Genomic DNA, 26,519 nt, shown 5'->3' with positions numbered 1-26,519 from the left:
CTCCCTTGAAACACCCCCTGCTCTGCAGGTCACTTCCAGATGGGAGGGTCAGGCAAAAGTCCACAGTGGGGGGGGGGAATGACAGCAGGAAAGACAATGATTTCACAAAGCCAGGCCCCCTTCTCATCCATCCGTTCCCTCCCACCCACCCACCCAGCATTTCTCGGATGGGGACAACTGGCAGCCACCCTGGGCCTCCCTGATCCTGAAGGGGAGGGATGGCCCAAAATGAATGCCAATGGGGGACTCATGCATGGAGTCTTCTGGGTGGGCAGAGGTGATTCCCCCTCCCCCACCCATCAGCAGCTGGGCCTCCCCCAGTTCAGCCATCAGGAGCAGCCTGGCCCCAGCCTGCCCTCCTCCCTCCCCACAAGGGCATTGGTCTCTTTGACCCGGTTTGAGGAGGAAGCTCTGCATGTGCCCCCCCCCCCATGTCCCTCTCCCCCCTCTAGCTGCAGGTGATGGATTGCGAGTCCTCTCCCCACGCCAGTCCTTGAGAGAGCGATCACAAAGCATTGGCTTCCCCATCAGAATTAGAATGACTTCCTGGAAACTCAGAGCCACTGAGGAGTGGTCCTTGCACCTGGGAGGGGCAGAGCGCTTGCTGCCCCTTCCTCAGCTTGGGGGCCCGAGTTTGCCAGGTTCCCACCTGGCTGACAGAGGCTCCGTGGGGCTGGAATGGCAGGGCCAAAAGGGAGATCCCGGGGGCAGCCATAAGACAATTCTCCTTCCTCCGTGGGAGCAGCCTCCCCCCCTCCAACTGCCATGGGGCCCAGTGTGGCAGCCTGGACGATGGCTTCCAATTGGCGGAAGGTCCTTGGTGAGGACCTGGCTGGGACTGCCCTGGTGCTCCAAGGAGCAGGGGACTCCTGCAGTGGTGCTTAGATTATGAAGGCTGGCTGGGGATGATGGTTCCTGCCATTCATCCCTAGCCAGGGGATGGAGAAGGGTGCAGAAGCCATTCTTCCGGCTGCCCTGTCTGGGATGCTGGAACTGGTCCCTGCTCATGGCAGCTTCTCCAGGCCCTCTCAGCAGCCTGCTCCCAGGAGGGGCAGGCCCAGCCCCCTTTCCAGGCTGCCTCTTCCTCTTGGGGGGCCTCCCTGCCATTCAGTGCCCCCTGGACTGTGCCAGCCTTCAGGAGCCTCCTGCATCTGGATTCCACCTTCTAGGGATCTGACCTGCAGATCTGATTTGTCCTCAGTCAGGCTCAGCCCTCGGACACAAGTGGGCATCAGGCTTTGCTCAGGCTAGCGGTGGCTTTTCTGCTCATGGAAGAGAAGATCCTGGAAGATCCTTGTGGATCCCTTTCATCTTAGGATTCTATGACTCCATGCGATTCCTGTTAGGTCTTGACCTCCCTGCAGGTGGGAGCACTCAAGCCAGATGGGAGCATTTAGCCAGCAAGGGTTTCACTGACAATTTTGTCAAGCCCTTTGCCAAAAGCAGACCCCCCCCCTTATAGTCCCAGCCTTGTTAGACTCAAAGGAGCCTGGAGACAGAGAATCAGAAGGAACACTCAAGAGCAGCTAGTCCACCCCTATGGGGTGCAGAATCTAGCAAAGGCTTTCTGATGTGTGACCATCTTGCTCTCTTTGGAGACTTCTAGGAAGGAGGATTTACCACTTCATACAGGAGCCTGTTCCACTGGGGGCGGTGGGTGTGTGCCTCAAATTGTCAGAAAGTTCTCCCTAGCCACTAACTGGGATGCCCTTCCTGGCAGGCTTAACCCACAGGGCCTGACCTGCTCTCTGGAGCAACTGCTTCTTCTTTGACTTCCCGTGGCCTGGGCTCTGCCCGCTAATGCCCATCATGCCAGCACCGCCTTGTTAGTAGCAGAATCCCATCGCTGGCTCCCACCGAGATTTCGGCCAACACCCAGATCTGCTGCCAACCCAGGTTCCCACCATTTTACACGGCTGCCTTTTATTCTTCCTGCTTCACATTTCTCCCTGCTCAGTGTTGTCCTTTTTTTCTTTTTTCATCCCCTACTCAAGCCAGTTTTAATCTCTGCTAAAGGGACGGGCTTTGATTCATCTGCAGACTCTTTAACGGCCTGCTCCATTCCCTTCTCCCAAGTTATTCATAAAAACAGCCCGGCCCCGGCCCAGGCCGGACCCCGCCGAAACCCCACTCCACACTTTCTGGAAGATGATTAAGGAGCTTTCCCTGGGTTTGGTCCTCCGGCCACTTGTGGGTCTGTCCAAAAGTGGCATCATCTAATTCATTGGAAGCTGAATATTGTGAGCCACCCTGTTGAAGTGCCTTGGTAAGACCAGACTTGGAATACTGCATCCAGTTTGGGATGCCAGGATATAAAAAAAGTTGTTGAGATTCTGGAAAGAGTGCAGAGAAAAGCCACAAAGACGATCTGGGGACTGGAGGCTAAAACATAGGAAGAACATTTGCAAGAATTGGGTCTGGCTAGTCTAGAGAAAAGAAGGATTAGGGGTGACATGATAGCAGTCTTCCAATATTTGGAGCGCTGCCCCAAAGAGGAGAGGGGATCACCTATTCTCCAATGCACCAGAGGGCAGGACAAAGAAGCAATGGATAGAAAGGAATCAAGGAGAGATCCAATTAACTAGTGGAACCATTTGCCTTCAGAAGTTGTGGGTTCTTCATCACTGGAGGCTTTCAAGAAGAGATTGGACAACTATTTGTCTGAAATGTTAATAGTTTCCTGCTAGAGGAGGGGGTTGGACTAGAAGACCTCTAGAAGGCCCCGCCCTTATTCTGTTCTATTCTGTTAAAGGCTTTACAAGGTCCAGGTGAGAAATATGTCTGCAACCCTCCCGTGGTCTCAGTTGGTATGGATCAAAGAGGGGATGTGGTTAGTCTGGCACTAAACTTCGGGGTGACCCCTTGCTGAGTCCTCTCAATTGTTCACCTACCTAAGCAGGCACTCACAAACGCCCCGTTTGGAGGCCTTGCCCAGTACAGCCATTAATCTGTGGTGGAGCATTCTGGGGGGGGGTCCCTTTTTAAAGATGGGGCCAACAGTTGCTGTCTTGGTGAAGCTTTCTGAGACCTCACCGGTGCTCCAGAGGTTTTCCCAGAGAATCCCTTTGGGGCCTTGGGACAGAGCCCCTCCTGGTCCCCAGGACTCCCCAAGATCTCTCCTAGCTTGCCTCGTTCTCTGCCCTGCGTCGCAGCCCCCTCCTTCCTCCAGGAGCAGAGTCCTATCTAGCTGGGGCTCCTTGTGAGAAGAGAGAGATGCCAATAGGGAGCTAGCCATGTTTGGTCAATTAGCAACCCGCGTTGGCTCCAAGTAGTCAGTGCATTATTTTCACCATCCCCACAGACCCATAGTCTGCAGTTTTCTACACTATCTCCGCTTCTTCTAAAAAATTGGACATTTACTTTATTATTGTTTATCATTTTCATATGGCCAAGCAGGCTCTCGGTGGCCCACAACATATGAAAAACAATAAATAACAGTAAAAATCAAAGATACAGAAACTTACAATAGAAATGCAGCATCTGCACAAGCACCCAAGTGCTTCCCCCCCCCCAACTGTTCCCTTTAAGGCTTCCAGGGGCTGATGAAGGGGGGGCAACGGCACTTCTTGCAAGAGACCACTCCCGTGGGTTGGTCTGAGGAAAGACGCCACCCCCAAAATCTCCCCCAAATGGGAGAGAGCCAGCTGCTTCCCCAAGGGGAGAAGGTCCGCCCAAGCCCTCAGAGTGCAGAGCAGAGGTGCAGCCTGGCAGGCAGGTGGGCACCAAGCCACAAAGGGCTTTCAAACCAGCACTTCAAATTGCACTTGGAAGACGCCAATGAAGGGTCCGCAAAATGGATGTGATGTGTGCCTGCTGGGAGGGAACTGGGAGCAGCCATGTTGCACCCTCTGAAGCTTCCTGGCATCTTTAAGGGCAGCCCCAGTTGGAGCACGTGGCAGGTGCCTGGGTGAGTGGGGAATGAGCGCCCCAGGGCCCCATGTTCAGCTCCTCCTGCCCCAAATAAGGCGCAGCAGGGCTGAGAGCCCCCCCTCCCTTCCCACCGGCTGCTCCAGCACAACTGCTCTCCTCCTCCTGACGATCCCCAATTCCAGGGACTCAAAGGATCTGTTTGTGATCTCTCTCACCATTCTCTGCCCCACCGTCCTCCCCTGAAAGCTCGGCTCCTCAGATGAGAAGAGAGTCCCCAGGCGCCCAACTTCCTCTCTTGTTCCTACACAGCAAAAGGCCTCATCTTTCTTGTTTCCAACATCTCGGGTGAGCTTCTGTTCCTTCTGAAGGCTGAAGCAACACACACATTTCCCCACTCTGAGCCTCACCCCCTTTGGAGACCCCTCCAGCAGTGATTTCTTCATCCTTTCTCTCCCCACCCCCACACCCGAAAACCAGCAGGTGAGAGAAGGTCGGTTGGAAGATTCTGGGCCATAGCCAGACTTTCCGTTCCAGAGGAGCACCTCTGGGGATAAGTCCCAGTCTGGCAGTGCACCAGGTGCTCCGGCCACCCTCTGCGGGGAGAGCCAGGCGCCGTCTCCTGCTTGGGCTTGTACCTGCCTTCATGTTCTTCTACCATTTGTTCTTTGGGGGATGGAGGGTGCTGGTTTTTTTGTCTTCTTCCTCAGTGTCTCTTCCTTTAATTTTATCTGTATCTCATCTTTATTATGGTTTGTGGCACAATCGGCCAGATGTTCAGACTGGATTTGGCAATTTTGTCTGCCTATGGAGTCTTTCCCAAGGCCCAGATGTGGATGCTGGATGGCCTTGAAGATCTCCTCTGTTCCAAGTCAAGCTGCCTTTGCAAGTGACTGATAAGGAGGGGCTTCTCTCTCAGCCCAGGGGGTAAAGGGTCCATGGGGAGGCTCTGATCACCTCTTGGCCCCTTTAGGAAGACTGGTGGGGAAGCCCACCCTGCTCCCTGCATGTCCCCAAGCAATCGCCTTCTCCCCCCATGGTACTCAGTAGGCGTTGGTGCCCAGGAGCAGCTACACCTGGCCCATCTGGAGAGCAGGCTTCTACACCTCCTTTGGGTCCCGAGGCTGACGGACGGGAGGGCTGCACCGCAGGAACCGCTCGACCTCGAGAGTCGCCCGGCTTCCCTGCCCCAACTGGTTCGAGGATGGAGGAGAAGGCGGGAGAGAAGGAGGGAAGCGGGCCCGAAGCCTCAGGATCGGAAAGAGCAAGAGCCCGCTCCCCCGGATCTGCTTCCCTTCTCCCGGGGAGAAACCTTGCGTCGCTGCCCGGCGGACCCGGACAGCTACCTGACCCGCCCTCCGAGTTCCTAGCATCCGCTGCTCTTTTACACACCCCGACCCCCTTTTGAGGCAACGGTTCAAGGCCAAAATAGAAGGCCAGCTGCATGGGGGGGTGTCCTCCAGTCCCGCTGCCCCCTTACCCGCGCACGCCTAGCCTGCTCCCCCCAAAGGCCGGGGAGGCAGCTTTCCCCTCCCCCCTGCTCCAAAGAGGAAGAGCAGCCAGCAGAGACCTGGGCCCCAGGGTCGTGCCCTCAAGCCCCTCCCGGAGCCTCCTGCATCTCCGGAGTCATTTTCCCAAAACTGCCGCTGCAATTACCGTGAATTACACCGGAGCCGCCGCGAGCAGCTGCCTATTGATTGGACCCGGGCACAGCCGTTTAGAGCAGATTAGGGGTTGGGTGGGGGAAGGGCCGTCCCTTCGTTTCAGCAAATTCTCCCTCCTGCCTCCGGGCGCTCCATGCCCCGCAGGCGCGGAGTGCCGGAACACAACCGGGCCTGTCCGGGGGTGGGGAGCGGGAAAGGGGGGTCAGCAAAGGTCCTGGACGGGCAGCCTGAAGTCCGCGCAGAGAACTCCGGCCAAGGGGAGAAGACGACATGCTGGGCTAGGGGCGGGGCAGCAGCGGAGAGCCCAGAATCCCCTCCCTCCAGGGTTGAAAACCCCCAGCCCCAGTGTTGGGGCTGCCTCTGATCTGATCAAGCCTGGCCAAGCGGAACAGAAGAGAAAGGGGAGGGGCAGCTGGGTGAACAAGCTCTAGAATCACGACATGATTCCCACCCGAAATCCTTGCAGTGCACCCCCCAATCTTGCTTCAGCCACAATGGGTGCGGACCCTGGTTTTCCACAGCATTTCAACCCCACCAACACCAGCATCAAAGCCACAGCAAAAGCTAACTTGCTGCAGCTGACGAGCCCCCTCCCCCTTATAAGTGCCAGGCACCTTCCCAAAACAGAAGGGTCTTCCCGGCTTCCTGGAATGCCAGGAGAAGCTTTGTGGCAGCTGGGTCAAACTTCTTCAATGGCTGGAGGACCTGCGAGCTCCAGACCTCACCCGACCCCTGTAGAAATAGGGCTCTCTAGATGATCTGGCAGAATCTGTCTGAATCGGGTGGTTTCTACGGTTGTGTAAGCTCTCAGATGGAAAGCACCTCGAGTCGGATCTGGGATCCTGCTGACCGCCGGGGCAACAGCTGCCAAGTTGGCATTATGCAGCTAGAGGGACCGTCATGAACCCTGGCGCTCTGCGCTCAGTGCCCACTCTAGTCCCCAGCCCTCCTCAAAGGCTGCTCTTCCTCACAGCCACTTCGATGCCAACGCAAGACGTCCACAGAGTCCCTGGCCTGAATCAGGATGAAGATGCCTGGCTTGGAGATTGGTCATTTACTCATGAACCCCATCCAATCTGTGGGGGACGTCTCCCAGCAAACTCCTAGGGCCAAAGGAGTGGGGCAAAGGACTGAGCCCTGTGGCACCCAGGAAGGAACAGCTCTGGGCTCAGCCCTTCTGCCCCCATAGCTACTGCCCCACTTAGAGAGAAGGGAGTCAGCCATAAATGGTCCCTCCAACACGCAGCCTAGGCAGACATTGTGGGTGATGGCACTGAACACCATCAAGGTGTTTACCATGAGGGGGAGGGGAGGGGACCCTCCCCAGCCTCATCCTCCCCGTCTTTCCCTCTGGAACAAGAGCCCCCAATCCTGACTTTCCAAGAGTTTGAATTATGACTCTGCTCAAGGTTAAATGTGCAGAGTTCCTTCCTGGAGGGCTTGATTTGTAAAACCCCCCACCCCCCCAACCTTCTCTGAACCTTCTCTGTTGCAATAGGTGATACCTCGCTCAGCAGAAGAAACAGTGAGAGAGATCTTGGAGTCCTAGTGGACAATCATTTTAAATATGAGCCAGCAGTGTGCAGTAGCTGCTAAAAAAGCCAACACAAATTCTAGGCTGCATCAACAGAGGGATAGAATCAAGATCACGTGAAGTGTGACTACCGCTTTATAAAGCCTTGGTAAGGCCACACTTGGAATCCTGCATCCAGTTTTGGTCACCACGATGTAAAAAAGATGTTGAGACTAGAAAGTGCAGAGAAGAGCAACCAAGATAATTGGAGGCTAAAACATATAAAGACCAGTTGCTGGAATTGGATATGTCCAGTTTGATGAAAAGAAGGATTGGGGTGATGTGATACCAGTGTTTCAGTATTTGTGGAGTTGCCACAAAGAAGAGGGAGTCAAGCTATTCTCCAAAGCCCCGGAGGGCAGGACAAGAAGCAATGGGTGGAAACTAATCAAGGAGAGAAGCAACTTAGAATTAAGGAGACATTTCCTGATAGGGAGAACAATTAATCAGTGGAACAACTTGCCTCCAGAAGCACTGGAAGCTTTTCAGAAGAGATTGGACAACCATTTGTCTGAAATAGTATAGGGTTTCCTGCCTGAGCAGGAGGTTGGACTAGAAGACCTCCAAGGTCCCTTCCAACTAATTCTATTCTATTCTATTCTATTCTATTCTATTCTATTCTATTCTATTCTATTCTATTCTATTCTATTCTATTCTATATTCTATTCCATTCCATTCCATTCCATTCCATTCCTTGCTCTGAATCCTCCTTAAAACGTGGCATTCTGTGATCTGACCAGCGCAGCCTAGAGTGGATTGAATATTTCCCAATTAGGCAATGGTGCTATGGAGCGGCAGGCAACTGTCTTTGCCTCCTTTGCCGATGGATCACACGGCTGGCTTCTATTCAGCCTGCAGACAAGGCCTTTCCCACCCCGGATCCCCCATCCTTTTCCAACACAGCTCTTGCTCTCGGAGACTAGGGGCTCCCACTGCCCACCCACCCCCATTGGAACAGTCCCAGGCCAGCTTTCCTTCCTGGCTTTTCCCAGAGGCTATGGGTTCGATCTGGGAGCCCATTCGGACTGGACCAAGTTTGTTATGTGACTCTCAAGTCACATCTGAATGAACCGTCTGCAAGACAGCAACCAAGCTCAGAGAGCACCAAGCTCCTCTCTCTCTTATGTCTGTTTCCTCTGGATATATGGCATTTATTTAGTTAGGTTCAACGTACCAAGGCCCCATTTTTAATCCACAAGCTGCCCAGCGTCACAGTGAATCGGGTAGCCCCATAAGTTGAAATCATAAATCAATGGATCCTGCAAGTGACTTTTGCTTCAGGAGGGAAACTTATGTAATTCTTTTGATTATAGACTCATAGGGCTGGGAGGGGTCTCCCCCACCTCCACACACAAGCACACACTTCCCTTATCCAAGCCATGCCTTCTGCCAGAGAAGCCCCCCCTCCATCTCCCTCCCTGCAGGGACCACCCTGCTGCCCCCTAACAGGCCCTGGAGGAAGCTGCCTTACCCACCCATACTGTGCCTGGCATCTCTTGGCCGGGGAGCCAAGTTCTCCCAGGGGCAACACCGTTCCTGGACAGTCCGTGGGAGTCTGAGGTTGGCAGGAAATAAAGAAAGTGGGCGAAAGAAGTTTTTTTCCCTTTCCTTGCTTTTGGACCCCTCCCATCTCCCCCCCCCCCGAGAAGACAGGATTGTCAAAGGAAGAAATGCCAGACTGATGGCTGGCAGAAGTCACTGGGACCCTCCGGCCTTGGCAGGGCCCCACGTTGCTCACTCCTCCGCAACCGAAGAGCCCCCTGGGCTTCTGGCCTAGAAGTCACATCCTCAAACACACACCCATGCACACAAACACACTCTGACAGCCCAAATCAAAGAAGGAAAAGCAAGTGCTGAACTGCGGCTGGTGCAAAAGGGGTGGGGGGCCCTTCTGCCCAAAGGCTGACCTCTGCTTGGGGGGGGGGGATTCCATATCTGAGGCTCTGCTGGCTTCAAAGTAGCAGAGACTTTGGGTAGGGGTCCCTCTCTTTGGGGATGGAACTAAGGTGGGGAGAGGGGAAAGTGGGGGCTTTGAGCATACTCAAAGGTCTGTCTGGGGCAAAGGGGACCTCTAGCAGGGGGCCAAAAGTGGGGCAGAGAGCACAAAGGCTCCAGCTGCAGACAGAGCCCCCCCCACCCCGCCCAGGCCCTCCCTGAGGCTCAGCTCACAAAGGGGCCCTTCCCTCCCTCCCCGTCTCCAAGAACCTGTAATTGTCCAGGTGCCAACCTGGGCCATTCCCACCCTAATAATCAGAACGGAGGCCCCACAGATGAGAAGGAAATAGTTTATTTCACATCCCAGAAGGACCTTGGAGGCTCACAAGGCTCGGGTCTTCCAGGGGAGCTGCCAGCTCCTCCCCACGTGGGGCAGGGGAAGGGAGGGCTCAGTGCCTGCAGTGTTGGCGGGGTGTCCATGTCACCCCTCCCCCTAATGGCAGTTCTGCGTGCAGCAGTCGTGGAAGGAAGCTGGATGGAAAATGTCAGATACCCTGTTTGGCCCCTTGCCGACCCCGGGAGCTTGGCTGCTCCTGTTACCCAGGGGGAGGGGGCTGGCTCCCCACCCGGGGCCAGAAAAGAACCATGGAAGTTCCTGAGCTGGAGGGCAAACAGCCTCCACTCCACCCCTGGCAGAAGGGCCGGAGGGGAGTCACAGTGGTCAGAGGGGTGGGGGGGAGGGGAAGGGTGGGCAGATATCCTGAGACGAGGCCTCTCAGTCAAGGGGGGGCAGCCGCCTAGAAAATGCCCCGAAGGCAGGGCTGAGGGATTCCTCTGGTACCGGAACCCTGGACTGGCTGCCCCAGGGCCTCTTCCAAATGGAGTTGGGGCCTGAGGATCTCCCAGGCAGGCTGCAGGCACAAAGGGGGCTGGTTGCTGCCTCTGGCTCCCCACACCCCAACGTGCAGAGGAGGGGGGGCAGGGTCCTGGGGCCTCTGGACAGCGGCCACAGCAGAGGGTACAGGGAAGGGAGGCTAGGGAGAGCGTCTGCGCCTGGACCACAGAGCTGCGGACTGGCCTGAGCATTTGGCCAGGAGCCAGGGCTGGGTGCCCCCCCACAGCAAGAGGGGGACTGGGAGCCCCCCAGCAAGGAGGCTCTTGGCAGAGGCGCTGCTTAACAGATCAAAGCTTGTCAAAGGCTGAAAATCAAGGGACAAAATCAATTTGGCAACAAAAGGTGCCCCCCTCCCCCCCTCCCTGGCAGCTCTCTTCTGACACAGATCTATTTAAATGATAATTTGCCAGAGGAGCTGCCTGGCACCGGTCCTTCCTCCAGAGAGGGGGAGAGCCTTAATGGAGGAGGGCGGGGCTCCAAGGGGCTGTGTTGGTGGTCAGGCCACCCTCCTCGCACCAAGCCCCCAAAGTCCCTGGACGGGCACCTGGGGCCCCCAAGGAGCCCTGCTCCAGCAGCACTCTGGCCCCCCACTGGGCCGGGCCTAGGTCTCCCGGCTGCCCTCCTCGGCCCGGGGCCCGGCGTAAAGTGTGGCCAGGTGCCGGAAATGCGGCCCCCAGCCGCTGAGATAGGAGAAGTCCTGCTCGGAGCCTGTCGAGCGGGAAGCAATAGAGCTGAGGGAGGCCAGTGGGGACTCGGCCCCCTCGAAGGCGTAAGTCTGGAAGGAGTCGTAGGGGGGCACGGAGGGGTCACTGTCCGCCTGCCCCACTTTACGGCGGATGTAGTCTCTGAAGAGGGAGAAGTCGAGGTCCGGCACCTGGCGCCATTGGGGCAGGGAGTGCAGTTCTGAGGGCGGTGGGGGTGCCCCCTTCTCATCCCCCCCCTTGGTCTCGCCAAACTCATAGAGGCTGCGCAGTGCTGACATGTCGTAGGCCTGAGTGTCCTGCTCGCCCCCCCCCTCATCATTGTACTTGATGACGTTGTCACGCATGTCCTCGTCCTCCTCGGAAGGCAGGTGCCCCTTCTGGTGGCGCTTCAGGGCCAGGATCAGGAGGACCAGCACTGCAGCGAGAGGGGGGGAGGCATATGGGGAGAGAGAGGCAGGTAGTGGAAGAAGCCCCCTGGCAAGGGCTGGCACCCCCCCCAACCATCTGAGCGGAGGCTACCACTGGCACCTGCACACCCCACCGGGACCCAGAGATGGCCCAGGCCCCCCTCCCCGGCTGACCCCCACAAAGCAGGCCCTGAAAGCTCATAGGAATCAGGTTGGAGGGGGGGGCTGCAGACGGGCTTCATTCATCTCATGCCCCCTGAACTCAGGGCAGGAAGCCCACCTGCAGCGAATTGGGTGGGGCTGGTCTGACTGGGGGCTGCACCAAGCGCAGCAAAAAGGACCTGAGCAGCCCCTAGCAGTAGCCGGCTTGGGCGGCTGCTTCTGGCTCTGATCCATGGGACCGTCTCCCCCACCCAAAAAAATTCCCACCGGTGTGCCATGGGCTGTGGGCAGGACGTTGCCATGCCAGCTGCAAGCCCTCCTGGCGGCACCTCAGCTAGGCGGCCTCCTGGGGAAGTGTGTTGCAAGGGGCGGAGCATCAGAGAATCAAGGGGTGCCCAGGGGGGGGACACTCACCTACGAGGATGAGGAGGCAGACCAGCAGGGCGATGAGGGCACCAGGGCTGAGAGAAGGGGACACCACAAAGGCAGTGGTGTTGCATGACTGGATGGTGCCAGTGTTGTCGCAGCCGCAGATGCGGACGGTGAGGGTGCCCGTGCTGCTGAGGGCAGGGGGCCCACTGTCCACCACCAGGATGGGCAGCAGGAACAGGTCCTGCTCCTGCCGGTTGAAGCCCAGGTGCTGAGTGTGCAGCCCAGCCGTGTCGTCTGGAGAGGGAGCGAGACCAGGAGAAGTGAGAGAGTGCCAGCGAGAGGCATCCCCTGCAGGCCCCCAGAAGGGAGATGGCACCCCCTCTGGCCCTGCCACCCACATGCCTTACCACGCCTGTCCCTCGGCGGAGTGGCCAGAGCTGGCTGGCTGGAAATAGGTGAGACAACCCGTTAGGGAGCCCCCCCCCAAATCTCCCCCCCTTAATCCTTTGCAGGAGGAAGCCAGCTGGAGCAGAAGTGGAGGGGGGGGCAGAGGCCCCTGGATGCACCATGCCCATCTTGCAGAAAGCTGTGGAGGGGGGTGCCCCCTTGGGCTTGGAACCTCAGCCGAAGAGAGCCTGGGACAGAGGCTGATGGCCAAGAGAGAGTTTGTCAGTGGAACCACAGAACCAAAGAGGTGGGGGAGGGGTCCTCTCCATTGCTTGGATTAGAAGTGGAGCCTGGGCAGCCATTTGGCAATGGGATGCTTTTATTTGGGTTGCTGATCTGAGAGGGTTGGACTAGATGGCCTCAGGAGCCCCCGAGGCTTTTATGCTGCTTTCAACTTTTTCTGGTTGCCTTTTGTATATCTCCCCCTCAACCCCTGGGAGGTGTGAAGCCTGTTGGGAGAGGAGGCCACGAGTAGATGTTATTCTCTGCAGGGTCACCCAAGGGATGATGGTCACAGCGATACAGAGAGATGCCGGGGGAGGGCATGGCTTTCGTGACAGACTCAGCTCATCCTGCCTGGCAGGAGGACATGGCCAAGCACCCCTGGACTTGAGCAGGAAAGACACGCGGGCAGAAAGTACAATTGATGAGTCCTTCCAACCTGCCACCGAGGAGCAGCTGAGCATCTTTCAGAGTCTGAATGACACGGCTGCCTTCAAGCCTTCCGGACGTTGCTGGAGAGGAGGAGCAAATCCGAAGAAGAATTACAGTGCAAATGTGAGACGCAAGAAGTGCAAACAGAGAGAGCCAGATGAAAGGAAACGACTACAAATGACACCTCGGGCATCAGCAAATGGAGATGGACTCGCACCCAGCACTTTGGGTCAGAGGATCGCAGCCTTTCATGCTCAGGACACGGAGAACAAAGCAGGGCTGGGGCTGCTTTTATCCTTAGGAAGGGCATAGTGAGAGAAGATCTGGGCCACAAGGCAATCAGGGACCAAATAATGTCAATTAGACCGTGGACAACCCTTTAATTCGACACTCATACATGTTTGTGCTCCAACCTCCAACACAGGAGGAGGAGGAGGAGGAGGGGGGGATTTTATGGTCAAGCTGCATCTGAAACTGACAGACCGTGCAAGTGGGGGGGGCTGCTCCTAGTTAGGAACAAAATGCCAATGCTGGAAATAGTTGGGAGGAAAACACAGTTGGAACCCGAAGCAGGAAACTTAAATGAAGCCGGAGGACGAGTTATCAGTTTCTGCCAATCTAATTATTTCTTCATTGCTGATGCAGCCTCCCAACCACCAGAAAGCTCTCTCTGTACATGGACACCACCAGACGGAGGAAGCATGAATCGAATTGACTGCATTGTAGCTCTGAGGAGATGGAGCTCCGTTCTAATGCAAAGACATGGCGAGGGGATGACGGTGGACCGATGCACAAGCTGCTTGCGGGCAACTTCCAAGCCGGGCGAAAGCAGAAGATCCCACAAGCGGTTTCCTCAGCATGACTCAAGGAATTGCTTTGGGGTCCTGAACCTCGTTGAGAGGGAGCCAGAAGAACAGTGGGCGGAAGCCGAATCGGTAAGGACGCGGGTGAGAAGAGATGGCCAAAGACCAAGCGACAGAAGAAGGCAACGAGACGTCAGGAGGGACGGTGGGCCTTGCCGAGAAGAGAAGCCAACAGAAAGATCTCATGAAGGAGCTTAGCCAAGAAGTGCAGAGCAAGAGGCCCCACCCAAAGCGGCCAGTTGAGCTGCTGTAGACAAACCCACCCCCTACCCACCCCCACTCACTCACTCACACTGATGATGTTCCCTACTTGGGTAATGAAACGTCTGCAAGAAACAATCTCAGAGAGCACCAAGGACTCCAAAGGAGACGTTGCAGAGGACGTAATCTATTCTACATTATCCTTAATTTCACACGCTAGTAAAAATGATGCTTGGAATCATTCTACACCAATTAGCGCCCTGCATGGAGCGGGATATGCCAGGTGTGGAAGCCAGTTTTAGAAAACACCAAGGAACAAGAGGCAGCGCAGCTGAGGCCGCCGGATAATTGAGAAAGCTGAAGAACGCCCAAAAGGAGCCGCTTCATCGATTATGGAAAGGCTGGACTTGATTGTGTCAATTGAGTCAAGCTGTGGAGCCTCCTCAGCAAATTTGGGATCCCCCCGACCTCATGTAGACACAGGACCCCAGCCCAGAGGAAGCATGGCAGAAGAAAGTGGCTCCAGGCCGGCAAAGGGCTGCATACCCCCACCCCCTTTTATCCCACCAGGAGACTTTAATCTATACTGAGAGAGTCCAGATTGAAAGAAGACGAGTGAGGTTTTAATATGGGAGGAAGAACACCAATATCCGCTGGAGACCCCGTTCTGAAAATGCACCTGGGCTGCCAGTTCAGGCAAGGAGCAGAGTGCAAATCAAGGACCACGACTGGAGGTGAGGAGCAGCAAACAGGAGGACAAGCAGTGTGGCTCCAGCCTTCAAATCGGCGGTGGATGTAAGGAATGGCGCAGGGCTTCTGATTTTCAGAGTGGCCTATTAGCAGGAAAGGAACCGGCCCCAAAAGATACCCTGAGGCCCCTGCGTGGAAGGCCTTGGAAAAATATCCAAATGCAAGGAACAGTTTCCCTGCAACACTCCATGGAAGCACATTTTGAAGGATTAGAAAGAATATTGACGTTTTTGAATGAGTGATGGCGTTGGAGAAGATCTATGAGAATGCAATGAAAACAGATGAAGGAAGCAGCGCCCCAGCCCTTCCTCTCCAGTCACTGACAACCAGGCTCAAATCCTCTTATTCTGGACCCATCAGGCCCAGCTCTCCAGCTCCACTGCTGGAAAGGCGGAAGGAAAAAGGCAGCTGAAGGTAGAGGTGGCTGCAGCAGTGATGCGGGCACCTTGGGAAGACTGAGGGGCCAGGCAGGGGACAGACTCCCCCAGAGAAGATCCACCTACGTGGCTGCTAAATGTCGACACAAACTGGCTGGCACCTAATCAGTCAATTGGGTTTTTTTTGTTTGTTTGTTTGTTTGTTTAATTTATATGCCGCCCTTCTCCGGAGACTCAGGGCGGCTTACAATGCACTAAGCAATAGCCTTCATACTTTTGTATATTTTATACAAAGTCAGCTTATTGCCCCCACAAACTGGGTCCTCAATTTACCCACCTTAGAAAGGATGGAAGGCTGAGTCAACCTTGAGCCTGGCGAGATTCGAACTTGCAGTAACTGCAGGCAGCTGATGTTAATAACAGTGCTTTTAGTCTGCTGAGCCACCAGGGCTCTTGTATATTGATGGCTCTGATTTTTGCCCAGGGCTGGCCGAGGAACCTCCAGAGCAGGAAGCCCGGAGGACAGAGGCCCCCAGAGTCGTTCCCACCAGGGCGGCTCCTGACATTGACCCCCGTTCTTCAGTTAACACCTGGAAGACAGGCTGCCAGGTCTTCCCATTTACTCTGGCAAGTTGTGAGCTAGAAAGTTATTTATTATTTATTTATTTATTTATTTATTTATTTATTTATTTATTTATTTATTTATTTATTTATTTTGTATACTGCCCTTCTCCAACAGACTCAGGGCAGTGAACAGCCACGGTAAAAACACAACATATAAAATTTAAAAACAATTTAAAAAACATTAAATAATTTTGGCCATCAATTTAAAATAACCCAATTAAAACCAATTATAAATTTAAAACCGCAAGGATGGGGTCAAGCCAGCCCGGCTAGATAGAATAGATGTGTTTTCAGGGACCGATGAAAAGTCCGGAGGTCTGGTATCGTGCGTATCTCTGGGGGTAGGTCGTTCCAGAGGGCAGGTGCCGCCACAGAGAAGGCTCTCTCCCTGGGGGTCACCAGCCGACATTGTCTGGCCGACGGCACCCTGAGGAGGCCCTCTCTATGTGAGCGAACTGGCTGGTGGGAGGCTATTGGTGGCAGAAGGCGGTCTCGTAAATACCCCGGCTCTAAGCCATGGAGCGCTTTAAAGGTGGTCACCAACACCTTGAAGCGCACTCGGAAGACCACAGGAAGCCAGTGCAGCTCGCGCAGGAGAGGTGTCACATGGGAGCGCCCCGTCGCTCCCATAATCCCCCGCGCAGCCGCATTCTGGACCAACTGGAGCCTCCGGGTGCACCCCAAGGGGAGCCCCATGTAGAGAGCATTGCAGTAGTCCAGGCGGGAAGTGACGAGTGCCTGAGTGACCGTGCGTAGGGAGTCCCGTTAATAATCCTCTGGAGCCAGCCTCATGTAACCTCCCGGGAAGCCAGCACCAACCAGGAGGGACATGGGTCCAATAAACATGTGGTTGTGTTCAGCCGTCCATCAGAAATTGTTTTCCTCTTCTGGGGAATCCTCACTAACCTTCCCTTGCTGATGCCTAAACTGAGCAGCTCTTGAGAGGGAGGGGGAAATGGGGTGTGTGTGTGTGCAGGGCAGTAAGACTTGCCCATCCCCCTTGGGAGCCAACTTCTGGAGACCCACGCTCCCACTTGGGCAGGGAGGACCCTTGAGCTGTAAAGTGGAGACAACTGAAATAAATATCATGCTGCTGCTGCTTTGGGCCCTGGCATCGCTTTTAATGCCCTCCTACTTCAGTATCTCTCCTGTCAATTCCAGATCAGCCGACAACCTCTGTTTCTGCCTGCCTGCCTGTCCAGGCCCCCTAAGGGAAGGAGCCGGGCAGGGCCACATTGGCTTTCTGTGAGGCTTGGCCAACAGGCCCTCGTGTGCCAGGCGTGCACCGGACAGGGCAAGGCCAGGTGCCAGGTGGCATTCTGGTGGGCCCTTTCGGCTGCCGTGCAGGACGAGATTTAAGGAAGAGCCTCCATCTGGGCTGGCATCCATCACTGTCTCATCTTGGCTCCTACAGCAATATTTATAAATCACATCTCAAAACTAGCTACAAATTTGTACAAAGAAACAGATGGGCTGTTGGCGGCAGTTTGTCACTGGTGGTATTTATGCACTGCCTGCGACAGCGGGGGAGGGAGGGAGGGGAGCCAGGAGGGCAGAAGGGTCGCAGGGGAGGGAGCCCTCTGGGGCAGACGTGTGGGCCTGCGGGCGGGGCAGATTCCTCAGGTGAGGCTTACCTGTGATGCCCAGCAAGGAGAAGTGGCGGCTGCCGGTGGCCTCGGGGCCCAGCGTGAAGAAGAAGCGATGTCCGCCTGGCGGTTCATCCCTGTCCACGACGCTGATGGTCTGGATCAGCTGCAGGAGGAGGCCGAGATGGCCGTTGGGGGAGGCAGCCCAGGGCACTTGGCCGGCCCACTCCCTCCGCCTGCACGAAGAGGGCAAGCAGGGCCAGCCCAGCCCCAGGTTCAGCCCACCCCCCAGGTGTGGGCCCCGACCCTCCGCACCTCGCCTGGCTTGGCATCTTCACAGATGGCGGCTTCGTAGGGCAAGGCCAGTTCGGGCGGATTGTCGTTGACGTCCAGGATGCGGATTCTGAGCACCGTCCTGGACGCTTGAGCAGGATTGCCTGGAACATGCACACACACACACACACACCCCTGAGCCGGTGAATGAGCGCTGGACCGCAGCAGCAGCAGCCCCCATCCCATCCCAGGTGCCAGGCTGGCACCACAAGTGCAGCTGCAAGAGAAGCTCCAAGGTTCCTCCCAACTGTGTTATTCTGTGCTCTTTTCTTGGACTGGCTGGCAAGAAGACCGGCTGGCATTTTGCGTCTGCTACCAGCCCTTCCTGCTTGCGGCCAACTCTCAGCCTAGCTGCTCAATTAGCCCCAAGCCAAAGAAGAGTTTGCGCCCCCCCCCCCGCCCCCCCAGTGGGGTTTCCGGCTCCAAGTGAGGCTGCCGGAAGCTCAGCAGGGCCACAGGAAAGGCAAGATCAGCGGTGCAAGCAACGCAGAAAGTGCACGAATTCCCCAACAGGCAGGGAGAGATCGATCCATACTTAGCAGATCATTGAAGATCAATATCAGTATTCTGTGATACATTGTTTCCAAAATTGTTGTTTTACAGCATTGCCAACAAACAGGATAGATTGTTACATTTCAACAATGTTCAAAAAACAAAGTGCCAATATACTGTATAACTTTCCTATTTATAAGTCACCCAGTTGCCTTATCAGTGAAATGGGGGACATACAAATTTAGTAAATAAATAGCTGCCCACTCTCCCTGAGCCCCCTAGCTAGGTGCCGTCCCCCACTTCACTATGCACTTGGCTTTTCCTTCCCAAGACTTCTTTTACCCCTCCCCCCCGCCCCCAAGTGGCCCCTCTGCTGGGTGTCAGAGAGTGGGCCCCAGGTAAGCCGGGGGTTGCACCCCCCCAACAATGGAGCCTGCAGGAGCCCCCCTCCCCAAGCAAGAGGGAAGGAGGCCCAGGGCCTGCAAAGACAACCCGTGCCAGCAGGTGTGCAGGAAGGCCCCCCCCCATACAACAGAGGTCTTATAGGAGGTCAGCAGTTGTGCCTGTGGTTGTGAGTCAGAGGAGCTGGGTGTGCATGCGTGCTGTCCTTTGTGTGTGCAGAAGACAATTCTGGCAGCCCTGCTCCAACATAGTGAACAGGTAAAGAGAGATCTTGGCTGCCCACAGACCCTGGGAGGCAGCCGACGCATCAACCTGGGTTTGAACACTCAGAGGTTCCTCAGGATGGGGGTAACTCCCTTCTTATGGGTCCCCGAGGAAAGGTTCCCCCACCCCACTTTTGCACGGGGTGCATGTGAGGAATTCCTCTCCTGTGTCTGACCTGGCCATGGTTAACCTTGGGTCTGAGCCCTTCAGAGCCCCCTCCTGCCAATCCCTGCAGTATGTATGTGAGTGTGGGTGTGGGTGCCCTATTGGCCAGGGGAGGCACCTGTGCTTGCCCACCAGCTGTGCTTCCCAGGGATGATACCTGCAGGCTCCTCCCATTGGTGGACTCTCATCTGCTGCCTGGCGACAGTTATTCACACTTATTCTGATTTCCTGAATTTATTTGTATCCTGTTTTTCAGATCACAGGACCTCTTACCTGCCCCAGGTGAATTATTAAGAATATTAAACTCCCATAAAAATAGAAGAGTGAGCAAAAGAAAACCCACCGACAATGATGGATTTCCTTTTGTGAATCATAACCTGCCTTTAAATGGTCCACAATTCACGGAAACCCCCTCCCAGGTTAAGAGAAGGTGCTCCTTCCCACTCCGTTCTAGGACAATGAAAGTCTGCTCTGTCAATCAGGCTGTCAGTCAACCTGCTAGCCAGGTGCCAAGAGAACAGGTTGGGGGCACATTTGTGAAGGGCCTGGCCCAACACCATGACCCTGTGCCAGGAGGGGGAGGTGCTCCCAGATGCACCTGGAAAAGGTCCCAACTGCCCCCTAAGGAGGCCTCTAAGGGACATCCAGAAGGTTCTGGGGCCCTTAAATCAGAGGTCCCCAACTCCCGGTCTGTGGATCAGCACTGGTCCATGGCATGCCAGAAACCGGACCGCGTAAGCATAGCCCCATCCGCAGGATGCAAGCAGCACACGAAACTGGTCCGTGGGAAAACCTCTCTCCATGAAACCAGTCTCTGGCGCCCAAAAGGTTGGAGGCCACTGCTTTCAATGAATGGCTCTCTTAAGAAAGGAAAGAGCCCGGCTGGCAGCTGGCTGAGGGGGCCGGGAGAACTGGTTGGAGAAAGTTACTCAAGGCCATAAACCTCCTTGACTGTCACAGGTGTCCATCCTGCTCTGGATCAGGGATTGTCTGAGTACCAAGCCCAGGCCTTGGTCTGCAGACATGCATCAACTACAGTGGCTGACAGGGGCCGTGGTGGGCTAAGCAGGGCCCCTCCCTTCTCTTCTCTCCCCTTGGCCAGCCAGATGCTGGCAAGGGCTGCAAGCGGGGGACAGAGACCCCGCCCCCCTTTGCTGCTGTGGAGGAGACTGAGCCCAGCCGGGTGGGGGCTCCAAAACTAACCCCCTTTGACAACCTCTCCTCTCCTTCAAAGCCGACCAAGCCAGCCTCCATTGCCAAGGACAGGGGAATAAATTCCACAGATTAACTCTATGCTGCAATAATTGAGCAGTTTGAGGTTCAGCCTGTTCCGGGTCCCTGCCAAGCTCTCCCTCCTATTCCAGCTCAAATCAGCTTCGTGTCTTTGGGCACAGCGAGGGTCTTGGCGGGTGCAAGGGCCCCTCCGTGCAGTCCGGTCTGCATCAGGGCACCTTCAGTTTCTCCAAAGTCTCTGGAAACGTCAGCTGGGGCATCCCCCTGCCCACTCTTCCTGCCCCCCCACCTGGCCTCCCCGGTTTTGCCACCAGCCCTCCCCAAGGAAAAGCTCTCCTTTGCCTCCAATTATGACGATTTTTTGCTGATGGTTGAGATTTCACAAACTCCCCAAGCGGGAAAGGGGTTGACTTTCCAGAGGTGCCTTCAGTGTTAACCTCTCCTCCTGTTTTCGGCTGATGTTCACTTAATTGGCTTCATATCTGGGTCATCCAACTCGGGAGCTAATGAGCGAAAGGGGTTTCCAATAGGACCCCTCCTCCAGGCCTGCAGCTGGATCACAGGTCTGTGTCTCTGCAGCAGTCGGCCTGCCCAGGTCAGGGAGCTCCCCTGACGAAGGAGGCTCAGGGCCCACACCTTCCCTCCGCGCCCCCCCCGCCCCCCACTGCACTGGGAAGAGCCAGTTTTGCAGGCAAAATGGTTGGGATTTTGGAAGGAGGAGAGGGAGGGAGGCAGTGGGAAGCTTCTTCTTCCCCCTGCCCTAAAGCTTCTCCCTAGAAGAGGCCAAAACGATGCTGCCAAAATCTGACTATTTAGTGCTATATTCCTGTATCTGATCTGAAGGCTTTTTAAGGACAGAAATAATGGAAGCTGAAAGGGTCCACACGCCACTCTTCTTTCTGATGGCCAGGACTGGCTGCAACCCCCACCCCTTGGAAAACACGCTCCCCTACCACGTGTCTAACGTGGAGGCTCTTAACTAAGCCACCTGGGCTCTCTGAAAGGCAGAATTGGAGAAGACATGGCTCACAGCGGGGCCCTTTGGCATCCCACCTGCCGCTGTATCTGGGTAAGGAGAACCGAAGAGGACCAACGTAGGCCCATCCATGGTGGTTCTCCAAAAGGCAGGTGGCGCTCAGGAGGCCCATGGCGCCCCCCAGGAGCATGGCAGCCCCAGGCACTGCGGGGACCGTGCTGGCTGGCATTTCTCCATCCTCCCCAGCTGCGGGGAGGCTCCCTTCGAGCCACCTTTGTCCCTGGGCAACTGAGGCAGCCGTGCTCCAAAGAGGCGCCCAACCAGCCCTTAGCAGATAATGGGATTGAGCTGGTCTACTTCTCAATGTCTACAGAGAAGCCGCTTAGCAAAGAAAGAAACCTCCCCAGGGGTTTTTTTTTTTAAGTAAAACCACAAGCAAAGCAACTTTAAAGCAAAGTTGAACTCGGCAGCACTCAGAAGCCAAAGAAAGAAGCACAAAATCTGAGAGAGAATTTTTATAAAATGTTTTATAGATGGCACTTAGATCCTAAAAAATTATCATGTATGTACCCTAATTTGCAAGCTAAATGTTGGAGATGTGAATGTAATGATGCAACCTATTATCATATATGGTGGACCTGTAAGAAAATCAAGGCATTTTGGATAAAAATTTGGTGGGTGATGCAGAATATTTTGAAAAGAAGGTTGAAATTTACTCCTCAATTGTTCCTACTGGGTATAACTACGGACTGTACAGTATTAGAGACTAAATTGATTTTGAATCTAATATCAGCAGCTAGGCTGTTGGTAGTGCAATATTGGAAGGAGGACTCTTTGCCTACTCTTGAAGAGTGGATACTGAAAGTAACGAACCTAGCAGAAATGGCGAAAATCTCAGCGTACTTGAAGGACTATCCACAAGAAAGATATATTTCGGAATGGAGAAGATGGATTGACTATATTCAAAATAAGTATCAGACAAGAAAATATCATATAGCTTATGATTGAACGTTAAGTATTAGAAGTATTATGTTATCTATAGTGGAGTTAAGGTTTCGGGGGGGAGTTAGTAGTCTGAGGGTAAGTAGGTTAATCTATTTTATGATTGTTAAATGAAACACCTTGTATTTTGCTCTGGGAAGTCTGGGGGGGAGGCTGGGATGAGGGGAGGGAAAGGGTGGGGGGAATATGGGGGGGAAGAAAATTTTTGTTTTTTGTAAAACTTTTCAAAAAAAAAAAAGAAGCCAAAGAAAATAGCCAAAAACCGAAGCAGCCGGGGGTGGGGGGGGGTTCTGTAGTTGTGTGCAGGCTGGGTTGTCGGTCTTCCTGGAGGGGGGGGGGGTCCCAGCCTTGAAAGAGGAGGTGCTGCAGGCCAATGATTTTCAGTTGGTCAGTCTCAGACCTTCCCTTTCTGGAGAAGATGGTGGAGGTTGGTCTGCCATTGGGGAAACACCTGGAGGAAACGGGGGATCTGGACCTATTTGAGTCAGCTGTCAGTTCGGGATTTAGCACCTTGTAGGCGACCTGTGGCAGAGCCAGGACAGCAGTGGGGCCTCTCAGCGGCTTTTGGTACCAGGGAGCTGGGCGGTTTTCTTGCAGACATTTCATGACCCAAACTAGATGGGTGCACTGATGATGTTAACTAGTTGGGTCATGAAACGCCTGCAAGAAAACTGCCAAGCTCAGAGAGCACCAGGGAGACCTCGTGTCAAACCTGAGCTACAAATAGTCTCCTTTATCGCTTTTGATACCATTGACCACGGTACCTTTTCCAACCAACTCCGGGAATTGGGTAGAGCGGCATGGTGTGGTGCGGATTCTCCTCCTCTCTTTTCCAGGGTCAGTTCCAGCTGGTGTTGGGGGGGGGAAGGGGAGAGTCTACTGTGTGGGGTGCTGCAGGGCTTGGTACTTTCTCCTCTCCTGTGGGGCATCTACCTGAAGCTGCTGGTGAGCTCCCTGCAGTTACATCTTTGAACCCTGGGCCAGCCAGGTGAGGCTGTCAAGGCTCGGTCCCAGGGCCTGGAGGCCGTGTGGGTTTGAATGGGGAAGAGGCGTCTCTGGTTAACAAGACAGATGGGACCAGAATGCAGAGGTGCAGGCAGGAACGCTCTGCCCACGGAAGGGCTCTGCCACCCAAGCTGCACTGGCTGGCAGTTTGCCTCAGTGTGCCGATCCCCACGCATGAAGCGCTGCCTGGCACAGGCCCTGGGTGCCCGAGGGAGTGCCCGGCTGACTCAATCTTGCAGGGTGGGCACACACTTGGGGTTCCTTTGATTAAGCAACGTCCTCTACTGAGACCCCAGAAGTGACCTTCTCTGTGGCATGGCCGGTCCTCTGGAGGGAGATCCCCCCCCCAATCCAGAGGGGCCCCCTCAGCTGTGGTCTAGAAGAGCTGCAAAGACTTTGCGAAGGAGTGGGAGACAACCTCCCACCCCCAGTGCTTCGTTTGATGAATGGACTTTAAGCACTTGAAGGGGGGGCAGAATTTACCTTGTCACCAGGAGTGGTTTTATTGTAAGCCACCCAGTCATCTTGTGTGAAATAGGCGGCCGTATGAATTTGATAGATAGATCAATATAGATGATAGAAATGAAATGGTTTTAAAATGCTTGGATTGCTGACTTAAATGCTATGCTGTACACCGTGCGTGGAGATTTGCACCTCCATTTTCAGCCTCCTCTGCCCCCAAATGGTCTCTGGCCCCTCTGGCCTCCTTCTCAGCTTCCACAGTGGCGCCCAAAGTCCCGTGGGGGCTCTCGACCCTGGAAAAGCTGCTGGGTGGGGCACAGGGGTGTGACGCCATGGGAGGGCTGTGCCCCAGAGTGGCACGGGGTGGGGGGGAATCTATTGCCTCCACCAGCAGCTCCCTCCCCAGCGTCCCAGCTTGGCTGACTGACATGCAAATTAGTTTAATTATTTCTTCTTCTAAAATAAATTATATTTTGCAGAGGCTGCAATATGTTGTGTCAGGCGAAATTACATTCAATATTTTTAAACTAATTGATGTCAGCCTTGAGAAAACGTGATTGACAGTAGCAAGGAAACAAGGCTGCTACCTAAATAGTTTCCTAAATTAAAATTAAACACGCCGTTTTTCTGCATTTCCTCCTGGAGTTGGAATCCATTAATCTGAGGACGCCATTCAGAAGTGGGGGGGAGGGGGGGTTGGCACCTGCCGGTCCCACCAGGAAGGTCCCTGGGAGAGGGATGCCTCGGCAGGAGACGCTGCAGGTGGAGCCACACAGGAGTTGCCCCACACAGGAGCAGTGGGGAGGGATGGGGGCTCTTTTGCAGAGTTCATGAGGCAGGGAGGGCAGATCCAGCAGGGCATGATGGGCTGGGGAAGAGGGGTTCCAAGTGGGATCCTGCCTGCACGCACACCCCAGAGCGGGGGGCCCTGCAGAGCAACGGTGCTTGGCAGAGCAGGTACACCCCGGCCCTGATCAGCCACCCCCAGAAATCTGGAGCGTTGCTCCTTAGCAGCCAGTCTGGCAGGCGGTGTGTGGGTGAGGTACGGACTGGTGCTGGGAGTCTGGACTGGGGGTAGTGGTGAACAAGTGGATGGGAGTGGGGGGGGGGAGGAGATGAAGAAGGCCCCGGCTGGAGGGCTCCCCTCTTTGGTCAGGGCCCGAGGGCAGCAGGGGAGAAGGGTTTTGGCCTGAACCCAGGGGACCAGACTCTCCCACAAGCTGAACTGCTCATACAAATGGGGGGAGGAGGGATCTATTTGAAGCTGGGAAGTGCACCTGAACTGGGGGAGGTCCCGCCAAGGGGCAGCCCTGGGGCGGGCTACAGCCTGCCCAACTAGGTAAGGTGGCGGCAGATGCCCCACCCCAGTGCCAAGCCCCCAATGCAAGAAAGCCTCTGCCCCAGATGGCAAGAGCTAATGAAAGCAGCCGATTGGAAAAGAAAGCTGGCCGAGAAGGATAAGCCCCTTCCCCTTCTTCCAGCTGGATTGGGCATGGGGAGGGCTGATGGAGAGGGACCCTGCCCGAGTGCCCCGTGACTTTCCCTGGCACTTCTCTTCTCAGGGGCGCGGGACCCGGGAGCTCAGCCCAACCTGCCGAGCCGGCCTATGGCCTCCTGGCCAGCCACCACAGCCCGGTGCCCAAAGATTGCCACAGCTGAGTGGGCAGGACCCATGGCGGCCCAGCTGCTGCCTCCATATTGGAGGCCCCCAATCCCTGGGCAAGTTCAGCCCTCCCCTCCAAAATTGGGCGTAGCCCCCACCCCAAAGATAAGCCACGGAATTTGCACCATCAGAAATGGGGAAGATGGGGCTCCCTACGGCCGTCAGTTGTGGGGCTCCTGGTTCCTTCCCGCCAGCAGCTGTGCTCCACAAAGGCCATGCCGGAGGGGCCCCTGCTGCTCCTGCCCTCAAAGGGGTCGAGGCATGGCCTGGATGGGGGAGTGGGCTCCTCTCCCCTGCCCCGCTCTGCCTTACCTGCCAGCTCTGGGGGCCAAATTCCCCCCCTCGCAAGACACTCAGCAGGCTTACCTTTGCAGCTGCCCTTTCCAGCCAGGGATTCAGACATAAATTGCACTTTAAATTCAATATCCACCATTAATATTTCATGATTACAAAACGTTAAGGATAATGTCAGTAGCAGGAGCGTCTGGACAGCTAAAATGGATGAGTCAGATCTTCCTGACAGGAGAGCCGCCAGCCGCCTACCCGGGCACTAATGCCGCTTGACAGGCTGCTCAGCGGCTGCCCAACCCACTGGCCCCACACCCAGCAGAGGGCCTGTCCGCAGCCGAGCCCAGGACCAAGGCCATCACCCACCAGACGCACAGTGCCACGTGGGGCTCCCCACGCCTCCCCAACGGCTTTACCCCCCCTTGACTTTCTTGCCTGCATTTCAGTCCTTGGCACCCAGCGCACGACCTGCCGGATGGTGGTGGGGCTGGGGGGCAAGGGCTGCTCCTCCAAGCGACCCCCACTTCCGCCTTCGCTTCCTTCCGAGCTTGGGCAGGGGAGCCCATGGCAGGCAGGCAGGCCAGGGCGGGGGGTGGTCACCCAGAGCTGTCCCGGGGGGGCTGGGACTGAGAAGGGTAGAAGGAGTAAATCTCTGTAGCATGCAAAGAGTTTGCATCAACGGGCACCTCTGACCTTGCCCAGGAGCAGCTGCCACGGAGTTCCTGCAGGGACTCCAAATTCCCCACAACTGCTTCTGGAGGGTCCATAGCACGGAGGGGGGAGGGCGGCCAGGCAGACTGCTCCACAGCACAATGCCTTCTCCTAGCCCCAGCCCTCCCCCCCCCAAAGATGTCCAGTATGGGGAGACTTTGGGAATCTGGGCATTTCATCCATGGCCCAGACTGGGGAGCCCCTGCTACTCAGAGGGCGCCCAGATCAAGGCCGGGAAGGGGCAGAGTTCCAATCCGCTCCCCTCCTTTCACTCCTCCCTCCCTCCCACCATCTTTTCCCACTTCCCATCCAGACAAGCATGCCCCCCTCCCTTCACTCGCTTTGGCTGCTCGCTTGATGTGCTCAGCGAAATCCGAAATCCGGCAGCCACCGCTGCACCTGCCCCTTCTGAAGAAAGAGAGTGAGCGTGGCTTCCACTGGT

General features: G+C 55.6%; 1 protein-coding gene across 1 annotated transcript in view; it reads right to left on the bottom strand.

Annotated features, from left to right (window-relative positions):
• Window positions 1-9,375: 9,375 nt before the first annotated feature.
• The window catches only part of CDH22 (cadherin 22), a 70,342-nt gene continuing 53,198 nt past the window's right edge, over window positions 9,376-26,519 (bottom strand). Inside the window, exons 9-12 of the mRNA XM_034424145.3 lie at window positions 17,397-17,518; window positions 17,130-17,247; window positions 11,622-11,873; window positions 9,376-11,053 (exon numbers count right to left, since the gene is read on the bottom strand). Coding sequence (XP_034280036.3) covers window positions 10,536-11,053; window positions 11,622-11,873; window positions 17,130-17,247; window positions 17,397-17,518 — 1,010 coding nt within the window. The 3' untranslated portion in view covers window positions 9,376-10,535. The remainder of the gene's footprint in view (window positions 11,054-11,621; window positions 11,874-17,129; window positions 17,248-17,396; window positions 17,519-26,519) is intronic.

This window comes from Pantherophis guttatus, chromosome 3 (assembly GCF_059756535.1).
Source record: "Pantherophis guttatus breed Tessera chromosome 3, ASM5975653v1, whole genome shotgun sequence".
Classification (NCBI taxonomy): domain Eukaryota; kingdom Metazoa; phylum Chordata; class Lepidosauria; order Squamata; family Colubridae; genus Pantherophis; species Pantherophis guttatus.
This window is presented reverse-complemented; position numbering and strand designations above follow the sequence as displayed.